The sequence below is a fragment of the Pipra filicauda genome, unplaced genomic scaffold (genome assembly GCF_003945595.2).
Source record: "Pipra filicauda isolate LSUMZ 115617 unplaced genomic scaffold, ASM394559v2 scaffold443_size986076_pilon, whole genome shotgun sequence".
In the NCBI taxonomy this organism is placed as follows: domain Eukaryota; kingdom Metazoa; phylum Chordata; class Aves; order Passeriformes; family Pipridae; genus Pipra; species Pipra filicauda.
This window is the reverse complement of record NW_024104580.1, coordinates 454,813-472,747: the sequence shown is the minus strand read 5'-3', so window position 1 is coordinate 472,747 and position 17,935 is coordinate 454,813. Positions and strand designations below refer to the sequence as shown.

At 35.6% G+C, this 17,935-nt stretch overlaps 1 protein-coding gene across 5 annotated transcripts in view; it reads right to left on the bottom strand.

The window, feature by feature from the left end:
• DCLK1 (doublecortin like kinase 1) overlaps positions 1-17,935 on the bottom strand; it is a 245,024-nt gene that overhangs the window by 55,836 nt on the left and 171,253 nt on the right. For 3 of the 5 annotated variants that reach the window (XM_027713475.2, XM_027713477.2, XM_027713474.2), the window contains exon 6: positions 14,007-14,101. In XM_027713475.2, coding sequence (XP_027569276.1) covers positions 14,007-14,101 — 95 coding nt within the window. Of the gene's footprint in view, positions 1-3,318; positions 8,154-14,006; positions 14,102-15,019; positions 15,205-17,935 lie in introns of those variants that run through there. The other 2 variants (XM_027713478.2, XM_027713479.2) reach the window with 2 other exon arrangements.

The window sequence follows — 17,935 nt, the reverse complement described above, 5'->3', positions numbered from 1 at the left end:
TAGGGATCTTGCAGATGGGGAGGGGGGAAAAACAAACCCTAAGCAAGAGCATAATCTCTTCAACACACAGACTTTAATGCAATTAGCTGCTTTAATTTTAAGAGATGCTGAGATGCTTGGAATGTCATCACTTTTACACAGATTTAAAAGGGTCCAGTTGCACAGGTTGCCAGCACATGGCCATTTTTATGGCACACCTTCATAAAAGCGATGGCATAAAAAAATCAGGTCTTTGGTGTAAGGATTTCAGATCCTATTCAGGTTTATATAACAGATGGTCAGCACACCACACGTCTCATTGATGTGAATCGAGACATTAGTGCTATAGAGTTTCATCCATGTCTCACTGGGAGATTTATTTAGCAACTGTTTGGTAAATAGTTTGCAACTCAGTGGAAATTGTGCTAAATCCATGAAAAAAAAGGCAGTAAAATAAAAACTACTGTAATTTCTCTCTCCAAATACTCACCTTTGTCCTAAATTAATCTCACAATCCCACTCCAACTAAACAGCAGGAATTACTCTTGTGGACTACTAGTGTCAGCAGTTATGAAAAGAGACTTAAATAAGTATGACTAGAAAGTTTGTTAATGCAAATCAGATTCCTGATTCTCAAACACTGCATTCTATTTTTTAAACCTCTCAAAACCTTTATTAGTGCATATGGAGCCTACAAAGTCTCTCAACAATAGATTCCTTTGTATTTTTCTAATGTGAAGGAAGCATCTGGATGAAATATGAGTAACAGAAAAGCACACAGGTGTAAAGCTAAGTTTGGATCTCATGCAGAGTTTGCTCTTTTAGAAATGGGCTTAATGAACTGAGGATTAAAATCATAAACAAAGTCTAAATTCAGGAAACAGGATAAGGAAATTATTAATGTCTTTAAATTACACCACCTAAGATTGTCCCTATTCCAAAGAATTCTACAGAATTGAAAAAAAAAATACAAAAAGATATGTATGTCAGTAATATGTGTAAGATTAACTTCAACTCAGCAAGGAAATATAGCATTAAAACCAAAACCAAGCAGTTAAGCAACCATGCTCGCCTCTTTTGGAGCCCATACTAGTGTTCAGTCTGGTTATAAAAACCCTTTGCAAGGTAGCTGTCATGAATTTCTGACACAGTCAGTTCTTTTCACTAAAGATGATCACGGCTAAATGGTAAAATAAAGACAAAAATCCAGTGCAAGTATTAGCTTTGAAGGACTTTGAAGGGATCAAAAAATTCCTGTAACAGCGTTAAGCAAGAAAAACATCAATCAATAAACAGCAAAATGGTACATCACCAGAGAATAAAAGTAGACAACAGCTGATTTAAAACAATAAAATAATGCATTTTGATGCAACTTTTAAGAAGATAAACTGTTTTTTTTTATTATTCAGAGAGAAGCAAAGGGTTACACTGAAATTCCCGCTCCCAACTATATCCAGCGAAAATGTTTTCCATTTTCTTTTGTTTAACCTTACATTTTTTTGCCCAGCCAGATGAGAGAGGGGAAAAAAACTTTCATGTAAACAGTACAGAATTGGCAAAAAAATTACTTTATGGAGAAACAGCCAATCCACAATCTTCATGCTGAAAGAATGGAAACCAATAAAGTTCAGTGTACGGAAAGAGAAATGATGTGATTGTTTTCTTTTCAAATTTGTACACTGCACTAAACTGGCACATCGGATCCAAATTTATTTATAAACTATTTAATCTGGAAAAGAACAACAAAATAATATATGTAAACCTGCTACTTATCCACAATTCTATATCCTGCCCAGTTCTGAGAGAGGCTCTACATAGGGAAGTGATTTTTTTTTGTTGTTCATTTGTGCAATTCAGGATTTACACAGCTTGGAGAAGAGATAAGTTCAAATGACACAAGCAATTATCTGGTGTATATTGTTCAGGGTCTTGTGTTGCTTTTCTTCTTTGAGGGACAGATGGACAAATGGGAGAGTTTGCAAGGAAATGGAGCTGACAGACTGGAGTTAAATTTGCAAACTGAAGCATTTCATTTTATTAAAATTCCCTTACTGAGCTTCAGTATTGGATGCTTATACACTCATTTGATTTGTGTAACAAGAAAATTCTGAAAGACCAACATAGTTTCCTACACGGTATTTAACAGTAAACTTAAATACAACCTTCACTAGCTCCTAAAGCTGATTCCAAAGCTGAGCCGTAATTCAGAGTGTAGGTTCACTCAGCCTTTGGCATCCTTCAGAAAAGATTAATGGTATTTAAATAAAATAAAAAGGGAGGAGTATCAGATTCATGGTATTGGAAGCTATTACTGTATCCTCACTGTGGTTAACATTAAAAGTTACATGTGCAGTGATGCAATGTGAAGGTTTCCTTTTACCTCTTCTGAAGTTATCTGGACGTAAAATTTTCCAGTCAACTACAGAATACATATTGAAAGGTCACCGAAAGAGGCTCTTATTTCTTCCACCTAATTAAGGGCACAGCACAATTGCCACTTTTAATCTATTTGAGTTATATCTTAAAAGCCCTCCTGGTATTATCTCTTTCTTGGTAGAGACAGAAACCTCAATTATTTTGTTTCTAGTCTTCCTCATTTCTCTAGTACTGTTTCCTTGCTATGTCTGTACACCTTTTTTAGGCAGACCTATTCACTACCAGAGGATTTCAAAACTAGAACTTTTATAAGGCCCACAGATCCCTCCAGGAGAGCATCTGAACATCAGCTGAAGCATTAAGCTGGCAGATGACATGTCAGAAATTGTAACATCTCTCTTCCCCTGCTCCTGTCAAACAAGAAGTAAAACTAGGCTATGGATATCCATTTTTAAAGAGTGGAAAAATATATCAAGAAAATGAGGTACTTATTTTTAAACACTGCTGCTATGTTTCAGTACTATTAGCTTTTCACAAGCATATTTTCCTAATACTTTTCTGAAGGGGAGTGCTGCTGTAGCTGAGCTGTCAGTAGGGACCTGGTACCTTGCTTTGGATAGTCTACTAATTCCCCACTTCACACTTCAAATCTACCCCCTCATGTGCACACAAACTTACCCATAAGCAATTCAAGGCAGGTATATTTACTGTCTCAAAAAGACCCACTAAAAACCAAATTCTTCCTCGAAGGATTTTTTGTATCTATATACTAGAGACCAGAGTTTATTATTAAAAAAGACACTGAATACATCTACTGTTTAAAGGAACATGATGCATGAATCCCATATGCTTATTCTAAGGTTAGATGGACAATGCTGATCCAAAATCAAATAGTAATACCAGCTGCAAGTATTTTTTTTAAAGCCTGTTAATCTGGTTCCAAAACAAACTCACTGAACAGTGTGTATTTTTTAAATATATTTATTACATCACTTACAATAATCTACAGTAATGTTAAATCTAGTGAAACAACAAATTGCAATCAGGATGACATGGTCAAATATGAAACACAAGTACAATACAGTATGATGAAACAATGGCACAAAAATAAAGGTGATTTTCTTCAGCTGATTATAAGAAATGAAACATTCATCAGCATTTATTTTTGCAAGTTTTACATTTTTTTGTTGATAAATCAACAGCTTTCTTTTTGGTTTCCTGCATCACATTAATACAAAAATGGTACATTTTTAAAAGCAAATATCCAAGCATTTTTCATTAAAAAAAATAATTGTATGCATAACTTTGTAAAATCTTAAACTTATGTTGTAAATGTGCCAATATTTACAATATCATAGTGCAACTAAGAAAATGAAGAGACCTTAGCACAAACATTGTTAGCTCCTCTTTCACTAGAGTCCAAATTCCAAAACACTGTATTGCAGGGCAAACTACAACCTAATTACCCCATATAACATCAGACAACAAATACACACTGAATACAGTACAGCTTTTTTCATATTTCACTGCTGAGGGTTAATTTAAGCAAATTCAAATATAATGAACATGGGCAAATACAGACACTAAAATGCATATGAATACGTATGTGTGCACTGCATGTGTTTTCCACTCTTTGCTAACGTGTGTGTACACAACACATATATCTACATACCCATTGCCTTCTGCAGGGAGTTAGGGCGCTTAGCCTGTGTGAGATCAGGTGCCAGGTGAAAAGAAGCAAACTGAGCCAGAGGAATCGTGTTATGACAGCAAACACAGCTCAGAATAGCCTCTGCTCTGCTCAGCAACCCCTGCTTTCCGAACAGAGGGGTTTCCTGGGTATAGCACACCCATTTCCAAAGAGTGTGATAACCACTTGCCTGCTTTGCTCTGTATGTGAGGCTACTGCTGGCTGTGTTACATAACGATATTTTTCATCACTCATAGTTACAAGCTCTCATCCTGTCACTAACAGATAAAACTGAAATTGAAGATTAAATAAAGAACAATCTTGTACTCTGTTGCACTCTATTAACTGAATACAACAAAAAGTACAGACAACATTAATCTAAGTATTCATCAAGTAATGAGATAATTTAGCACCATGAAGATTTTTTTGTCTGTTCATTTCTCTACTATTTTTGACAAAACAGTAAACTTGGGTTGATCAGTGGTTCTTTTCTATATTATTGTTAATTCATTTTAACATTCAGAGTGCAGACATTTTTGTACCATGCTGCACTATATAAAGTTCACACTGCAGTCTGGATTATGAAACTGCAAAAGAAACCACTATTATTTATCTCAATTGTTATGCCACACAATCTCACCCCAGTTGTTCTTCAAGGCTGTTGAATACCATATATGCTTTCTTATAATATAATAAACATTTATAGCCACAATATTAATGCCCCAGAATTTTCATCTTTCAGCCAAATATGCCCTGCGAAAATGGTTTGAAGAGAAAAATAACTAAATATAATGTGTTGTCGCTGAATTATTTTACAAACTGGAAATCAATTTTCACATTGCATAATGAATGTTAAATATTTTACTGATTTTAACAAAAGAAATTCTAATATTGCATGACTTAATATACTGCAGAACAATGTGGTTCAAGAGGAGGCATAAGACTGAACATGTCAAAATAATACCATTTCAAATTTAGGATTAATGTTTTGTCTGTGTGTATGTATTTGTGCATAAGGTCCTATCCTTCCTACCTTGGAGTCAATGGCAGTTTTGCCACCAACTTTGCTCAGTTTGAACTTAGCCCTTGTCTGTAGATGTGATCTTTTAAAATTGTACAGACTTCTTCAAGGAAGCTGCTCAGTAGGTACTGGTTGGTGCAGCTCCACTGACTTTAACAGAGCTGTAGTGAATCCCACTAGATGAGCGTCCTCCCATTAGCAACATTTTCTCCACTTATTTGTTTAAAGCCACGAATGTGACATAACTGCACATGGATTTCAAAGCCATTAATCTATGTAAGTGTGTATGTAAATATAAACACACACATTCTGTGCTTCACACGTGAACTGTTCCTTGCATAAAAAAGTAAAGAGATTTTAAAAAAACAAAACAGAAAGTTGCAGAAAGCATTAGAGAAATAATCACAAATATTCATAAAGCTCAAAGAGAAGCAAAGCATTCACAATCTATACAAGACTCTTTAGCTACATCATAATCACCTTAGAGTAGGCACAAATAATGCAGCATAGAGAACTATCAGAGGTTCAAACACTATAAAGTTGCTTAAGCTATTCTGTTATTCAATGCAGTTGATGAAATCTAGGGACAAACTAAAACCTGTGCTGTTGCAAGCAGAACTACAGCATCAAGAAACACAATTTCAGTTTCACCCATAAAGTGAAACCTTCTGGTCTTGCTCAAAAGAAACATTTCATTTCTGCTCATGTATAATGGGAATTACATTCCACACAAAAAGGATCTCAAAGTCTATAAACAGTGTACCTTTTCAATCTCCAAGGGACTTTCATTCCTTAAATGAAATATTAATGATACGTATTGCCCCTGAATAGCCCCTTAATATAAGTCATATGTTGAAATGATTAAATGCTATGGACTAGCATATTCTTTTTTAAAACAGTCTTGATGGAGAACTCGCTATGATAACAATTACTGGTATAAGGTCCATTTTTATTTTCCACAGCTAAGCAAAGCCATGGGATTCAGGTTTGCTGGCAATCTGTGCTCCCTGTGCAGAACAAACATTCTTAATAAACTGCCTTAAGCAGCAGTAGCCTATATGGGAGACGGGAGGAAAAATAAAATTCCTGGAATTTATTTTCTTTGCAGGAAAAAATGATTTTCAAACCATCAGTATGTATTTCATTCAATCTGTTGGAACTGCCTGAAGTTTTGGAAACTGATCCCAATGCACCTTTACATAATATGCATTTCTTGGGATCAATAAAACATTTTATAAAGACATAACCTCGCAACAGCTGAAAATGCAAGTTACTTCACAGCTATGAACTTTTTCAAGTTCAGAACAACCTTAGGATTAGGGTATGGGGCAGGGGACGTACTGTTCTCATGGCTGGGAACAGTTTTAGGTTGAAATCTGAAGCAGGAATGACAAAACATGCATTTCAAAAAGGAATGACCTAACTGCTCCAACAAACCTGCCAGATCAATGACTTTCTCTTCAGGTGATACTGGAACCAAGTGTTGAAAACAGAGAAGGTAAGTTTTGTATTCTGCTGCCCTTTTATTCCTTTTTGCAAATATCCTCCACAAATAAAATCGTATTGATACAGTGAAGTCACATGCCAATATTTTCCATCCACTGAATTTTATTATTTTATTTTATTAAATCAGTGTAAAGGAATTATTTCACTACATTTAAAAGTTGGCATGTGGCAGCTAAGCATTTTCTGCAATTAAGTAAATTTTCCTGATTTCAAAATATATTAAATCATCACTAAGTAGCTCAAAAATATAATCTCTATAGATTTTTGTTGAGAATCAGAATTACACTGATTTCTAATTCTTAAATCATTAGTATTTGAGAAAATGAAAGGAAAGGTATAAGACTGCAAACATGTATGATCACTACACTATGGGCTTAAATATAACATACAATGGAAAATATTGCTATTACGTAAATTAAGTAGACTAAGATTCTCAGAATAAAGCAGCAGAAAACAAATAAAAATTAGTAGGTATTTGTTAAGCAACTGGTTATAATGCACGACCTACTTTAACACTAAAGGAGTTTTGCATATTCATGCTGTACAAAATGACCACCTCTAGAAACTGTGAAAGCACAGGAATTAGGTCAATAGGAGGATGATTTATAATACCACCATTTCTATAGGCTTTCATTTTAAAATGTATAAAATGTCTTATTATAGCAAACACAAAATCATGCTCCCATTTTTAACATAAGGGAAAATAATCACTAGTTTCTCAGACAAAATGTGTATATGTATGTCAGATGACACTGCTAGCCATCAGGGCCCCATACTTCCTTAATCAGAAATCTGTCTATATTTACTTGCAACACATGGATGATCAGCATTAACAGCTCTTGCCAGGTAAAACATTCATATTGCCTCTGAACACCCTTCTGTTTACAGTTATCAGATGGTAAGGAAGTGAAGAGAATTTGAACGCTGCTTTAAAAGCATTCACTTTTGTCCTGTTACCACACAGGATTTCTTCACTTTCTTTTAATTTAGATAAAAAGACTAAACTTAGAGTGTTCCAAATGTGTGCGTCGAGATCAGACAGCGTGGTGCAAGCAGTTTAATATGGCAGGTTTTTTCTTTTCTGCATTTTACCTATTCGTTGCTAAAAGCAAAGTATTCATTAACTGTTCATACCAAAACGAATAAAGATACCTATGGTAAAAACAGAACATATAATCAGTACCTTAGATGATAAAAACAGCCCTATTCATAACTCTGCCCACTATGGATTTGTGCGTTATATTCACCTTATCCAATTCTTCTTCATTAAAGTATGCACAATGCTGTTCTGGATTTGACGGACATATTCAATGGCTCATTCATTACAAATTCTTGCATTAAAATGCAGTGGTAAAGCCAAAAATACCCCCACAGACTGGAATTAATTTGGCCCCATGTTGTTAATATTAAATATGCAAAACTCTTTTGTGCGATTCACTATTACTGTAAATTAGCAGCTATTTTCTTTAAAAATGTTAAACCTTCATCAAATCACAAACCATAAACATTGTTCCATTTTCTCTTTTACACTGAGTCTCCTACTGAATCCATATCATCCGAAGAGAGTGGGCGATACAGGTCCTGTAAGATGAAGTGCAGTATAGATTTGTTTATTGTGTTTGATTTGTTGCACTGTAACTGTCTTATATTCTTTTGGTTACTGTGGACCAGAAGACATTGTTTAACATAAAATACACATGTTCTATATACTCATATTTTTGTCTTAATGTCATATTATTATTTTTTAATCAACAAATAGATGGTTAGTAAATAAAGCTGAAGTTTCAATGTACAACATATTCTACGAGGCGATTATTTTTTTCTTTAATTCTTTCCAATTAAACACTACTAAAACAAGATTTGTCTGTTCTGGAGAGTCTCCTGATGATTTGGAAACTTGGAAACATGAATTTAACCTTAAAGGGAGTGTATTTTCCTTTTTGTTGTTTTGTAAACAGCAGTAGTAAAGTAAGTGTTTACCTTACATAAGGTAATAAAAACTTGCCACCCACTGGTGATATAGCATAGATCCAACAACATCTGAGCCCCGGAATGCTGACACTGAACATTGCTGTTACCTATATCGTACTGGCAAATGGTGTCTTTTTTCCACAGTTTTTCTGTGTCAGTGTGTATGTATAAAAAGATAGTGTGTTTTACATTTATCCCCTTGTCATGCTCTCTTTCTGATGGTAGCCAAGCAACCAGCTCATGACAGCAGAGGGAGAGTCTGAGTGTGCAGATCCACTTCATTCTTTCAACACGCACTCCAAGCATCCTCTGACAGATCAGATAATCCTCAAATGCCAGTGGTGTTAGGGTATGATACATTGCCCTATCTCACCTACACATCACAACAATCCTTGTCAAGACACACTACAGCACAGAATGAAAGAGAAAGTTCAGAAAAGAGAAGTGGTAGAGGACAGGGTACGGTCTTTTTAAGGTGAATTAGGCATAACTGATGGTTCAGAGGGGTTCTGAATAGGCAGGTGCCCAGCACATCTCATAGGCATTCTCTGATATCTTTAAGGTGTTTTGGGGGATCCTTTCAAAATAGAACATATGAACAAAATACAACAAATAAACTTGTAAGACAAAATACAAGAACACACGAGAATGGGAACACTGATGGAGCCAGCTTTAGGGTTGACCTTGGTTGGGTTTGATTGGGTTTTTTTAATTGCAGGAAGATAACTGAGACAAGAAATGAACAAATCTGAAAGTTGTACTAAAAAACAAGTACCAGCTAAAATGAATGCTTCAAAATTTCAAATTTACAAGGTTCTCAGTAATCTATGCAGGTTTATGTTTTATTTGCAGGCATGATGCAAAAGGGATTCAAGTCCCTTAAAGGGGGTTTTGATTCCCTAGAATGCTTATTCTATATGTATTCTGCCAATGGGTGTGCATACACACAGTAGAAGATATGTTAGACTGGCAGAGTGAAAATTAGATTTTAAATACATTTCTATTTTGTTGAGAACAATCCAGACAAGAGAAGAATTTTAAACAGACAAGACCATCTTCTTCTGAATACTAATTAGTTGGTTAATTATTAAAATTTCTTTTGAGCATATACAATTTGAGAATTTCTAATATATAGTACAGAAAAAAAATCTTTTGATTTGCTAGAGAGGGTAGCACTCCAAACTTTTGAATAGTATCTCCCAGGTGACTGTCCTTGCCTCTGAATATAAAAAGATATGCATTGAGAACTGACAAGATATTTCTGACTTTTAACATTTAGAGAATATTTTTATGTTTATTTTAATAACTCTATGGTTGTTTAAAAGCAAAATCATGCACAAGATTTCAGTGTCATTTTCTCTTTTTTTTTTTTTATCTTCTTTTAAATACTTGAAACTTTTTAAAAGTTTTCTTTTCTCAAAGAATTTTTTTGCCTACAGTTAGCCAAAGAGCTGTATTTCTGGAAAATAGGAGGAGAATCTATTTATTATTTTGCATATATTTATAAAAAGAAAAAAACTGCTGAATGAATCAGACTTCCTGCCATATACAACTCAAAAAAACTCCTATATGTAGAATTCAAGTTATTTGTCTGAATAGTCAAAAGGTGTCTTAAATCTAATTTTTTATTATTCTATACGTTGTAAACTCTAAGGAAGTAGAAAAATATTTAAAACAATGACAAGAAACATAAAATCAGGTACAAAGTATAAAATATGTTCACCTTAATTGAAATAATAACTGATTAGAAGACAGTGGGAAAATAAACTCAGAAACTATTACAAAAGCTAGTTAAATAAAATGCAGGGGTTGGAATTATGTATATTTATTTTTGTAATTGCCATGTCACCTTTTCTAAGTCTGCCTCATTAACTGCACTCTGTTGGAAATACATATGTGTGCAACACAACAACTCTACTTCAAGTGCTAAAAACCTGAATTTCAAATGTTTTAAGCCTCTGTAAAAAAGCATAATGATGTACATACCAATTTAAAACAAGAATCTTAATTTCTTATTTAAGAGTACATATAAAGAAATAATTAAATTACAAGAAAGCATAACTATAGCATACAGCCTGCTAGTTAAAATACTCAGAAACTGAAAACTGGTTGACAGTTAGCTCAGATAGCTGATAAATTGTTCCTAGTTCACTTTTCAACTCCATGTACTACACCCATGAAATTAATCTTTCAAGTCTTACTTTCCTCAAATATAGACTGAACTTCACACAAGACTATCAAAAAATATCTTTCCCTGATTTCTGAATTTCTGGAAACAACTCATCCACATACATATGCAAGAGAGAAAGAATAAACTTTATCTTTTTATTCTCACTTCTGAGGGTAGAAAATTTTACCTGTGAGATTACAAGAGTACTGTTTTTATGAGTATGTACCACAGCAGCATTTTTGGCTTTATTTATATCAATGGAAAGCCTTCCATCAAAGGCCAGTATTTATTTTTTTTAAAAGATGAGTGATAAAATGTCAGTAAGTAAGCTGATTAATCCCTGGTTTAAGTTGCCTAATGCACTCCACAGGTCTTTACTATTCCCAGGGAGAAATCCCTCAATTTATGAAATTATCTTGCTTCTGTGCCTCTGAATTCAAAAGCATGACTTCTTCTCACCTGTACTTTCCAGGAAAAACACTGGTAGCCTGCCTAGACTCCTCAGCATTGACATCCCAAGCCTAAACTCCCCCATACCACTTGCATGGGGATGCTGAAGAGCTGATTGATTAGTTAAGTCAAGGGGAACCAGGTTATGCTTGAGTAGATGTTCCCTATCACCTTCCAGACCCAGTACCTACCACTGGCACCCCACGTACCTGATGACATGAGGGAACAAGCACTACTCTAACTGCGCAGAGAGAGGTGAAGGAAAACCCAGATTACACAGTTGAGATGAATTATTTCAGTTCTAAAGCAGTAGATCCCTCAAACTCCAGGTAAAGAGAGAAAGCCAGACCAGTCAGAAGCCCAGCCATCACCCTCAACCCCAGACTGTGGCTCTAGCAGCCGACACTCTTTTTTTGAGGTAGGAATACCTCACCTCTCAACACTGGGGACAAGATGGGCACTTAAATCAATCTCCTCTTCTGTCTGTCACATGATACCAGCATTTAACAACCTCCTAGGGAATAAACCTCCTCCTGTAGCTGATTTGTCAGCCCTGTAGCTGAAGCCAATGAAGACAAAGTAAAACGCTTTGGGTTCAAATTTGGTTTATGACAATATGGTACATAAAACAACCTGTCCTTTAAATAAAATTTAAATGGTAACACACAAAATATGGTACTTAAAGTAAACAGAACATAATTTATACTGCTAACAATAAAATTATGACTAGTAAGCACTGTTTAATGCCTATTTTACTAATTGTAATTTATAACCTTTATAATTATATTATTTATATGTTATATTATATTATGTTATACTATTAATGGGGTTTTATTATGTTTTTTATTAAAATTATAACCTTTAATGTCACAACCATATATTTTTACACTGAACTTCTAGCTCATTCACTTCGCAAGTTAAACATGAAAGCAGATGAAATAAATTCTCAGACCAAGTGTAAAGTTTCCATTACTGAACTTCAGAGAAGTTGATTTTGTAACCTAAATAATATTATTGCAATGCATTTTACATGATTGCAATCTATTTTCTGAGGTCATGGGGACTGAATATGAACATCCGAGAATGGAATTCAACTCTTTAACAATGTCTTATCTCTCCTGCACTTTGCTTCAATATTTATTTTCTATACAGTTAGCAATCTGATTATGTTACCATTACACAGCCTTTTACATCCAAATACTGCCACTAGGTGATCCTGTTACACTTACAAGTAAAAAGAAGCCCATCTGTTCTCCTCTTCACATTTGAAAGTCAGAAACCATGTGGCTAGAAACCCCTCGTGTCTAATGGTGCTGACCACATGGATCCCACTCACACATCCACAAACATTAACAGATAAACATTTCTTCACTGTGAAGAGAGAAGCATCAGTGGTGAGAAAGAAAGCTTAGGAAAGTTACCAATGAAAAGCAACAGCCTTACAGCAAATGCAAATCCACACTGGTATCATCCATTTAAGCAGACGCCTTCACATCACCAATGTATAATTCATTTGGAAGACTCTTTGTTCCTTCTTCAGTGACTTATTTATGATTCATTATAAGCTTGAGAGTAAGAACAAGCAGGTGTGGAAGACATTACACTTAAGGAGATTTTAGTACCAGCTTACCCAGCTGGAACTTGCATCTTTATTCTCTGTGTATGAGATGATGAAAACCATGACACTACCCTGAGGTTTCAAGCTACCAGTCACTGACTAGCTCTATACTGCAAGATCACAGTCAGCTTCCATAGCTATAAACAAGTCATAGCAGAAACCCAGAGCTGTATCCCAGTCGCAGGTAAGACTTGGGCACAATTCCTCAGCTCCCTGGTATATATCAGACATGAAGAAGGGTCTGCAGGCTAGAAGGGAGTCGTTCGTACTACAGCTATTCCTGATCTGGATATCTGGGGAATCAGGTCTACACTGGTCCCCTAAGTCAAGCACTGCCAATTTTGTATGTAATCCCCTTATTTTGAGAGACACAAATTATGTCTTTATTTAAAAACTGAAAAGGCAGAAAAAGCACGTGTTCAAACTGTGTTTATAAACAGGTCTGAGATACAGAGTACTGCCTTAGGGAAGCTTTCATGGAGAACTGATTACAGTTTAGAAAATAGTAGAAGAGAAGATACATCTGCCCTACTGCTTTTGAACAGACACAATTAATTAAATCAGCACATGGAGCCTTTTGGGTTGAATGAGTGATATTTTATCAAAAGGTTCCAATAGTAATACAGGTACTACCTTAATTCTGGATGCTTAGGAATATTGTAGATGCCTCCATACATGATAACTAGGGGGAACACACAGCTACTAGCAACTCTCATCCAGGAAAGTGACTGACAGGTCTCACATTTCCTTGGTACTGATAGTATCTTCACTGCACAAGTCTCTGATATAACAACTAAATTCCACAGTGCATTCTTCCACCTTGTTTCAAAATCAAAGCTGTTTGAAGGTTGTGCAACTGACACAATGGCAGTTAGGAAAAAAAAAATGTCTTTGATGATGTGAACATTTCCTTCCAGTTGTGAAATGTTTGGAAAAAGAAAGTAAAACAAACAAACAAAAAGTCTTTAAAAAAGGAGAGAGACAACCCCCGTTTTCCCCCTCAAGGATAAACCAATTCCCAGCATACTTAGTATTTTGACAGACACAGAACAGTTGTATTCCACTGTAGTGTTTTACAAACACATCAAGGACTGTATAGCCAGGCTCTTCCACCCTATGGCTCTACACACACACACAAAGAATCAGAGGGGAGAAGGCTATTGGATAATGGCTAAGCAGGATTCTCTCCAGTCATGCTCAGAAATCAGTTTCCTTATTTCCTTACCCTCTGTTTCCGTAGGCTTCCTGGGCTGGTGGGAGATGGGCTTGGAGACTTCCCAGAGCGGGGAGTAGAAAGCTGGCTACCAGGGGTTCCATTTACTAGAAGGACGAGAAATTGAAAAAATAAATACAAGGCATTATTAAAGGAACAAAAAAAGAAACATTTTTTTTGCATTCTTTGTTGAACAGATTAATTCACTTTTGCTTAATGTTTTAACCATTAAATAAGGTAATTCACAAAAGAACTGTTTCCTTAGAGTTTCAGCTCATGAAGACAATTTTTATACAGAGTGAAAGCAAATAATTCACAAACCTGAAAAGACTTCAGTCAATGGCAGAGAACATGATTGTGTTTTCTTAAATTGCATTGTTCCTGTACTTGAAAGTGATGGGAAACGAGGTGCTTTGTTAACCTTAAAAGACACTTGTGATATGTAAACCTTTTCATTCCATTTAGCTATGGTTTGAAGTGCTACCCACTAAAAATAAAATACAGTATTGCTTGCAAGAACAAATCAGTTGCTTGTTTTTCCTCACTCATTCATTTAAAGAGATTATTGCAATACTATCTGACCCAAACATTACCTTAGACTTAACCCAGAAGGGCTTTCTAGAGGCAAGTAAATTGGATATAACTCCTCCAGTCTGACCTACAAGAAAGTATCACTTTCTCAAATAAGTAAGTTTCTTCATATATCTCAGTGCCTATCTTTTTAGAAGCATCTTCGCATGCATATGACATTATCCAGTAAATTAACAAAACAATACCAGCAGAGGACAGAATTCTACTACAAAGTAATCATACCAGCGGCTATCAATATTCACACTGAAGCACTGATAGAAACACTACAAAGCGTGTATCACATCTACATGTAAATATTCTTAAACAAGTAACTGTTATATCACAGTCCACATTTGCAAGCACCAGGACAAAAAGAATCAACAATCAGAATCCCACATTCTGAATCTTAGGAGAATATTTACATAATTAGGATATCAATAAGGCATTTGACTTACCTTCTATGAGCTCTAACATGGACAAAATCCTAGTGTTTAACCTGATAAAAGCAAGCAGCAAAATTCCTACTCTGTACTAAGCCAAGCTGTAGCCAAACTGAGAAGCAATGGGATTAGTTAAGGATAGCTGGGGCTGCTCACAGAGTGAGCTGAATGCGATGCAGGATTCATAAGCAGAAGCCTTTTCTGCGTAAGGCTGACGTCTTCAGAGCAGCAGTGGGAGGTGCAGGTGCTGTCTTAGGGCTACATCAAAGGTGTCAATTAAGCATAATGCTGCTGCTTCACAACGCTGAGCCACCACAACCCCCACTCGCTTTCCATGGAGCCCCAAAAGCCTAAGCAATTTTATATGCTGTGCACTGAATCATAATGAGGTGCCTTTGGGGGCAATGTACCAAATGACTCATCCAAAAATCAAAATGACAATAACTCTTGTAAAACCTTGGCTGACTGGAAATCTAGCAAATGCTAATTCCTTTGGATAATACAGTAGGTATTTTTAATAGATTCTTCTTATTTTTTACATAACACATTGTTCTCACTGGCTAATACTGGGCCCACACATTATAAGGAAGAAGCATGTATACCTACCACACCACACACATCAATAAAACACATTATACTGCATGATAAATAATGATCACTTAATAGTGCCTGGGTTCTATGAGTGATCCAATCTCAACATCACTTTGTGCAAGGCATTGTTTAAGATAAAAGTTCAATCTATTTGCATAACCATAGGAACAACAAGATACACTAATTGGATTTAAATAGGCTGCTTTTATAGAAAAGGATTCCACTCATCTAGGCTTTGAATTCTCTTTATACAGAGGACAATGGTTTACATAGATCAGCACTCATTCAAATGCTGTACTAAGTGCAGGGGGAACACGCACACATATGTATGTATGTATGTTCATACAGAATTCAGCAAAACATCCTATAGGTCTGGCCAATAATGACTAAAATCAAATTTATTATCAATACCATTGAAATAATTTAGAAAAAGAGCAGGATGAGGACATTAAAAATGAGCTTTCTGGATTCTCAAAGTTCTAAAGTTTTAAAAGGCTCCTTATAAAGAAATATGGCGTTATTTAGAAACTATTATTAAATCACTGCTATTCACACAGAGCTAGTCCTCAAGACTGCTGAGTAACAGGTCCACTGCTCTGCCTTCTCTTTAAACCAAGCAGATACTCTCAGCTATTATAATAAGAAAATTTAAGATAACACATACACTTCAATACACCTTGTAGCACTAGGAACACTTGTAGCACTGTTCCTTATAGATGGACCCCCTTCCCCATAACTTTCAACAGTATTTTTTCTTAGAATTATTATGATAATTATTCTGTCCTGAAGACAAAGACTCAAGGCTACAAAGTGGAACCAGACAAATAGATGCAATGGTGTATTTAACTATTCATGTATTTTCATATTGATGCATATCATGTTGATGAGTATCTACTGGAATGAGAAAAAAAAGTATCATAAATCCTAAAAACTACTTACTTGTCACCAGAGTATCCAGAGTGTTTAAACTAAGCTCAAACGCTCTCTTCACCAGCAGTTTTAAAAAAGAAAATTATGATAGTTGTGCTTATGTTGGCCATCTCTAACATGTGAAATCAAGAGCACAATTAATGGATCAGGACCCTCAGGAGATTTAAGTGAAGCTTACTCACCTCTTTACCCATATCCAAAATATAAAGGTGCTAAGCACCTAAAATGTGTACTATACAAGGACTCCCTATGGAGAGCTGTTTGAAGCTCTAGACATGGCAATTAGCACTGGAGATGAATACCTCTTGCCAGTCTTTAGGTATCTATTGTATTGGCTTCTACATCTGCAGTAGTTTTCTAGACCTTACTTTAACCAAGTTGCTGTAGTAACAGGAGTTGCATGAAAGCAACCATCTAAACCTGACCCGATGAACAACGTACTAGGAGAATCCACTGCAGTGTAGACTTCCAAAGCTACACAAGATGAATCCAAACCCACACACCCAGAGGTTTAAGATATGTTGGAGATGAGGCAAAATCATCAAAATTCTCCCCACCTGTTAATTTTGGTGGATTTTATTCCAAACACACAACTCTGTACATAAACTCTGATGAATGAAAGCCTTACAGAGTCTACATTAGGGAAAAGGGACTTAGGTGAGGTTGGTTCTATTCCCAACTCTCTGTATGCATCTGCACATACCATCTCTACCACTTGTTTACTTAGGCTTTAAGTTCTAGCAGAATGAACTCTTGTACATGTTATGTTGTCAGTCTTCTGGATGCTCTGCATATCTGGAGATATACTTTACTATTACTAATGATACTACTAATGTAGTCTTTAGGACTGACATCACAACAGGAATGAGATGGTAATTCCTAATGATTTCCCAGTATGTTCCAGAGGCCCTCCTTTTTTATGTTCTTGTTTATGGCTTCCTGTCCTTGTGAGTCATTGTATTGAATTTGCAAATAGAGATGATATTAGGTGCTGTGTAGCAGAAAGAGACTGGAGTGATTCTGACCCCCTTGCTGAACACCACTCACAATCATTACACCATTCTTATATAAGCTGTTCATGACCAACAAATGCCGTTCATGCAGTTTGTTGCCGCTCTTGGCAACAAATACATGAATAAAAGCTATAATATTTAATAATAACCCTAAATTGCCCTAAAAGCTACTTCTAGGTGGAATGCATTTTGGTTGGAAACTGCATTCCTGTCCAGTATCTGCACTGCATTTCTCACTGACTGACACAGCACGTTACCACAGGGAACACTGATGTAGATAAAGACACATGAAATTGGTAAATCACTGTTGTGATTAATCATGTTATTGAGTGAGGCAAAAGGTTACTTGTCACTTTTTATTAATGAAATGGTAGGGGCCAGAGACTTCAGCTTAACA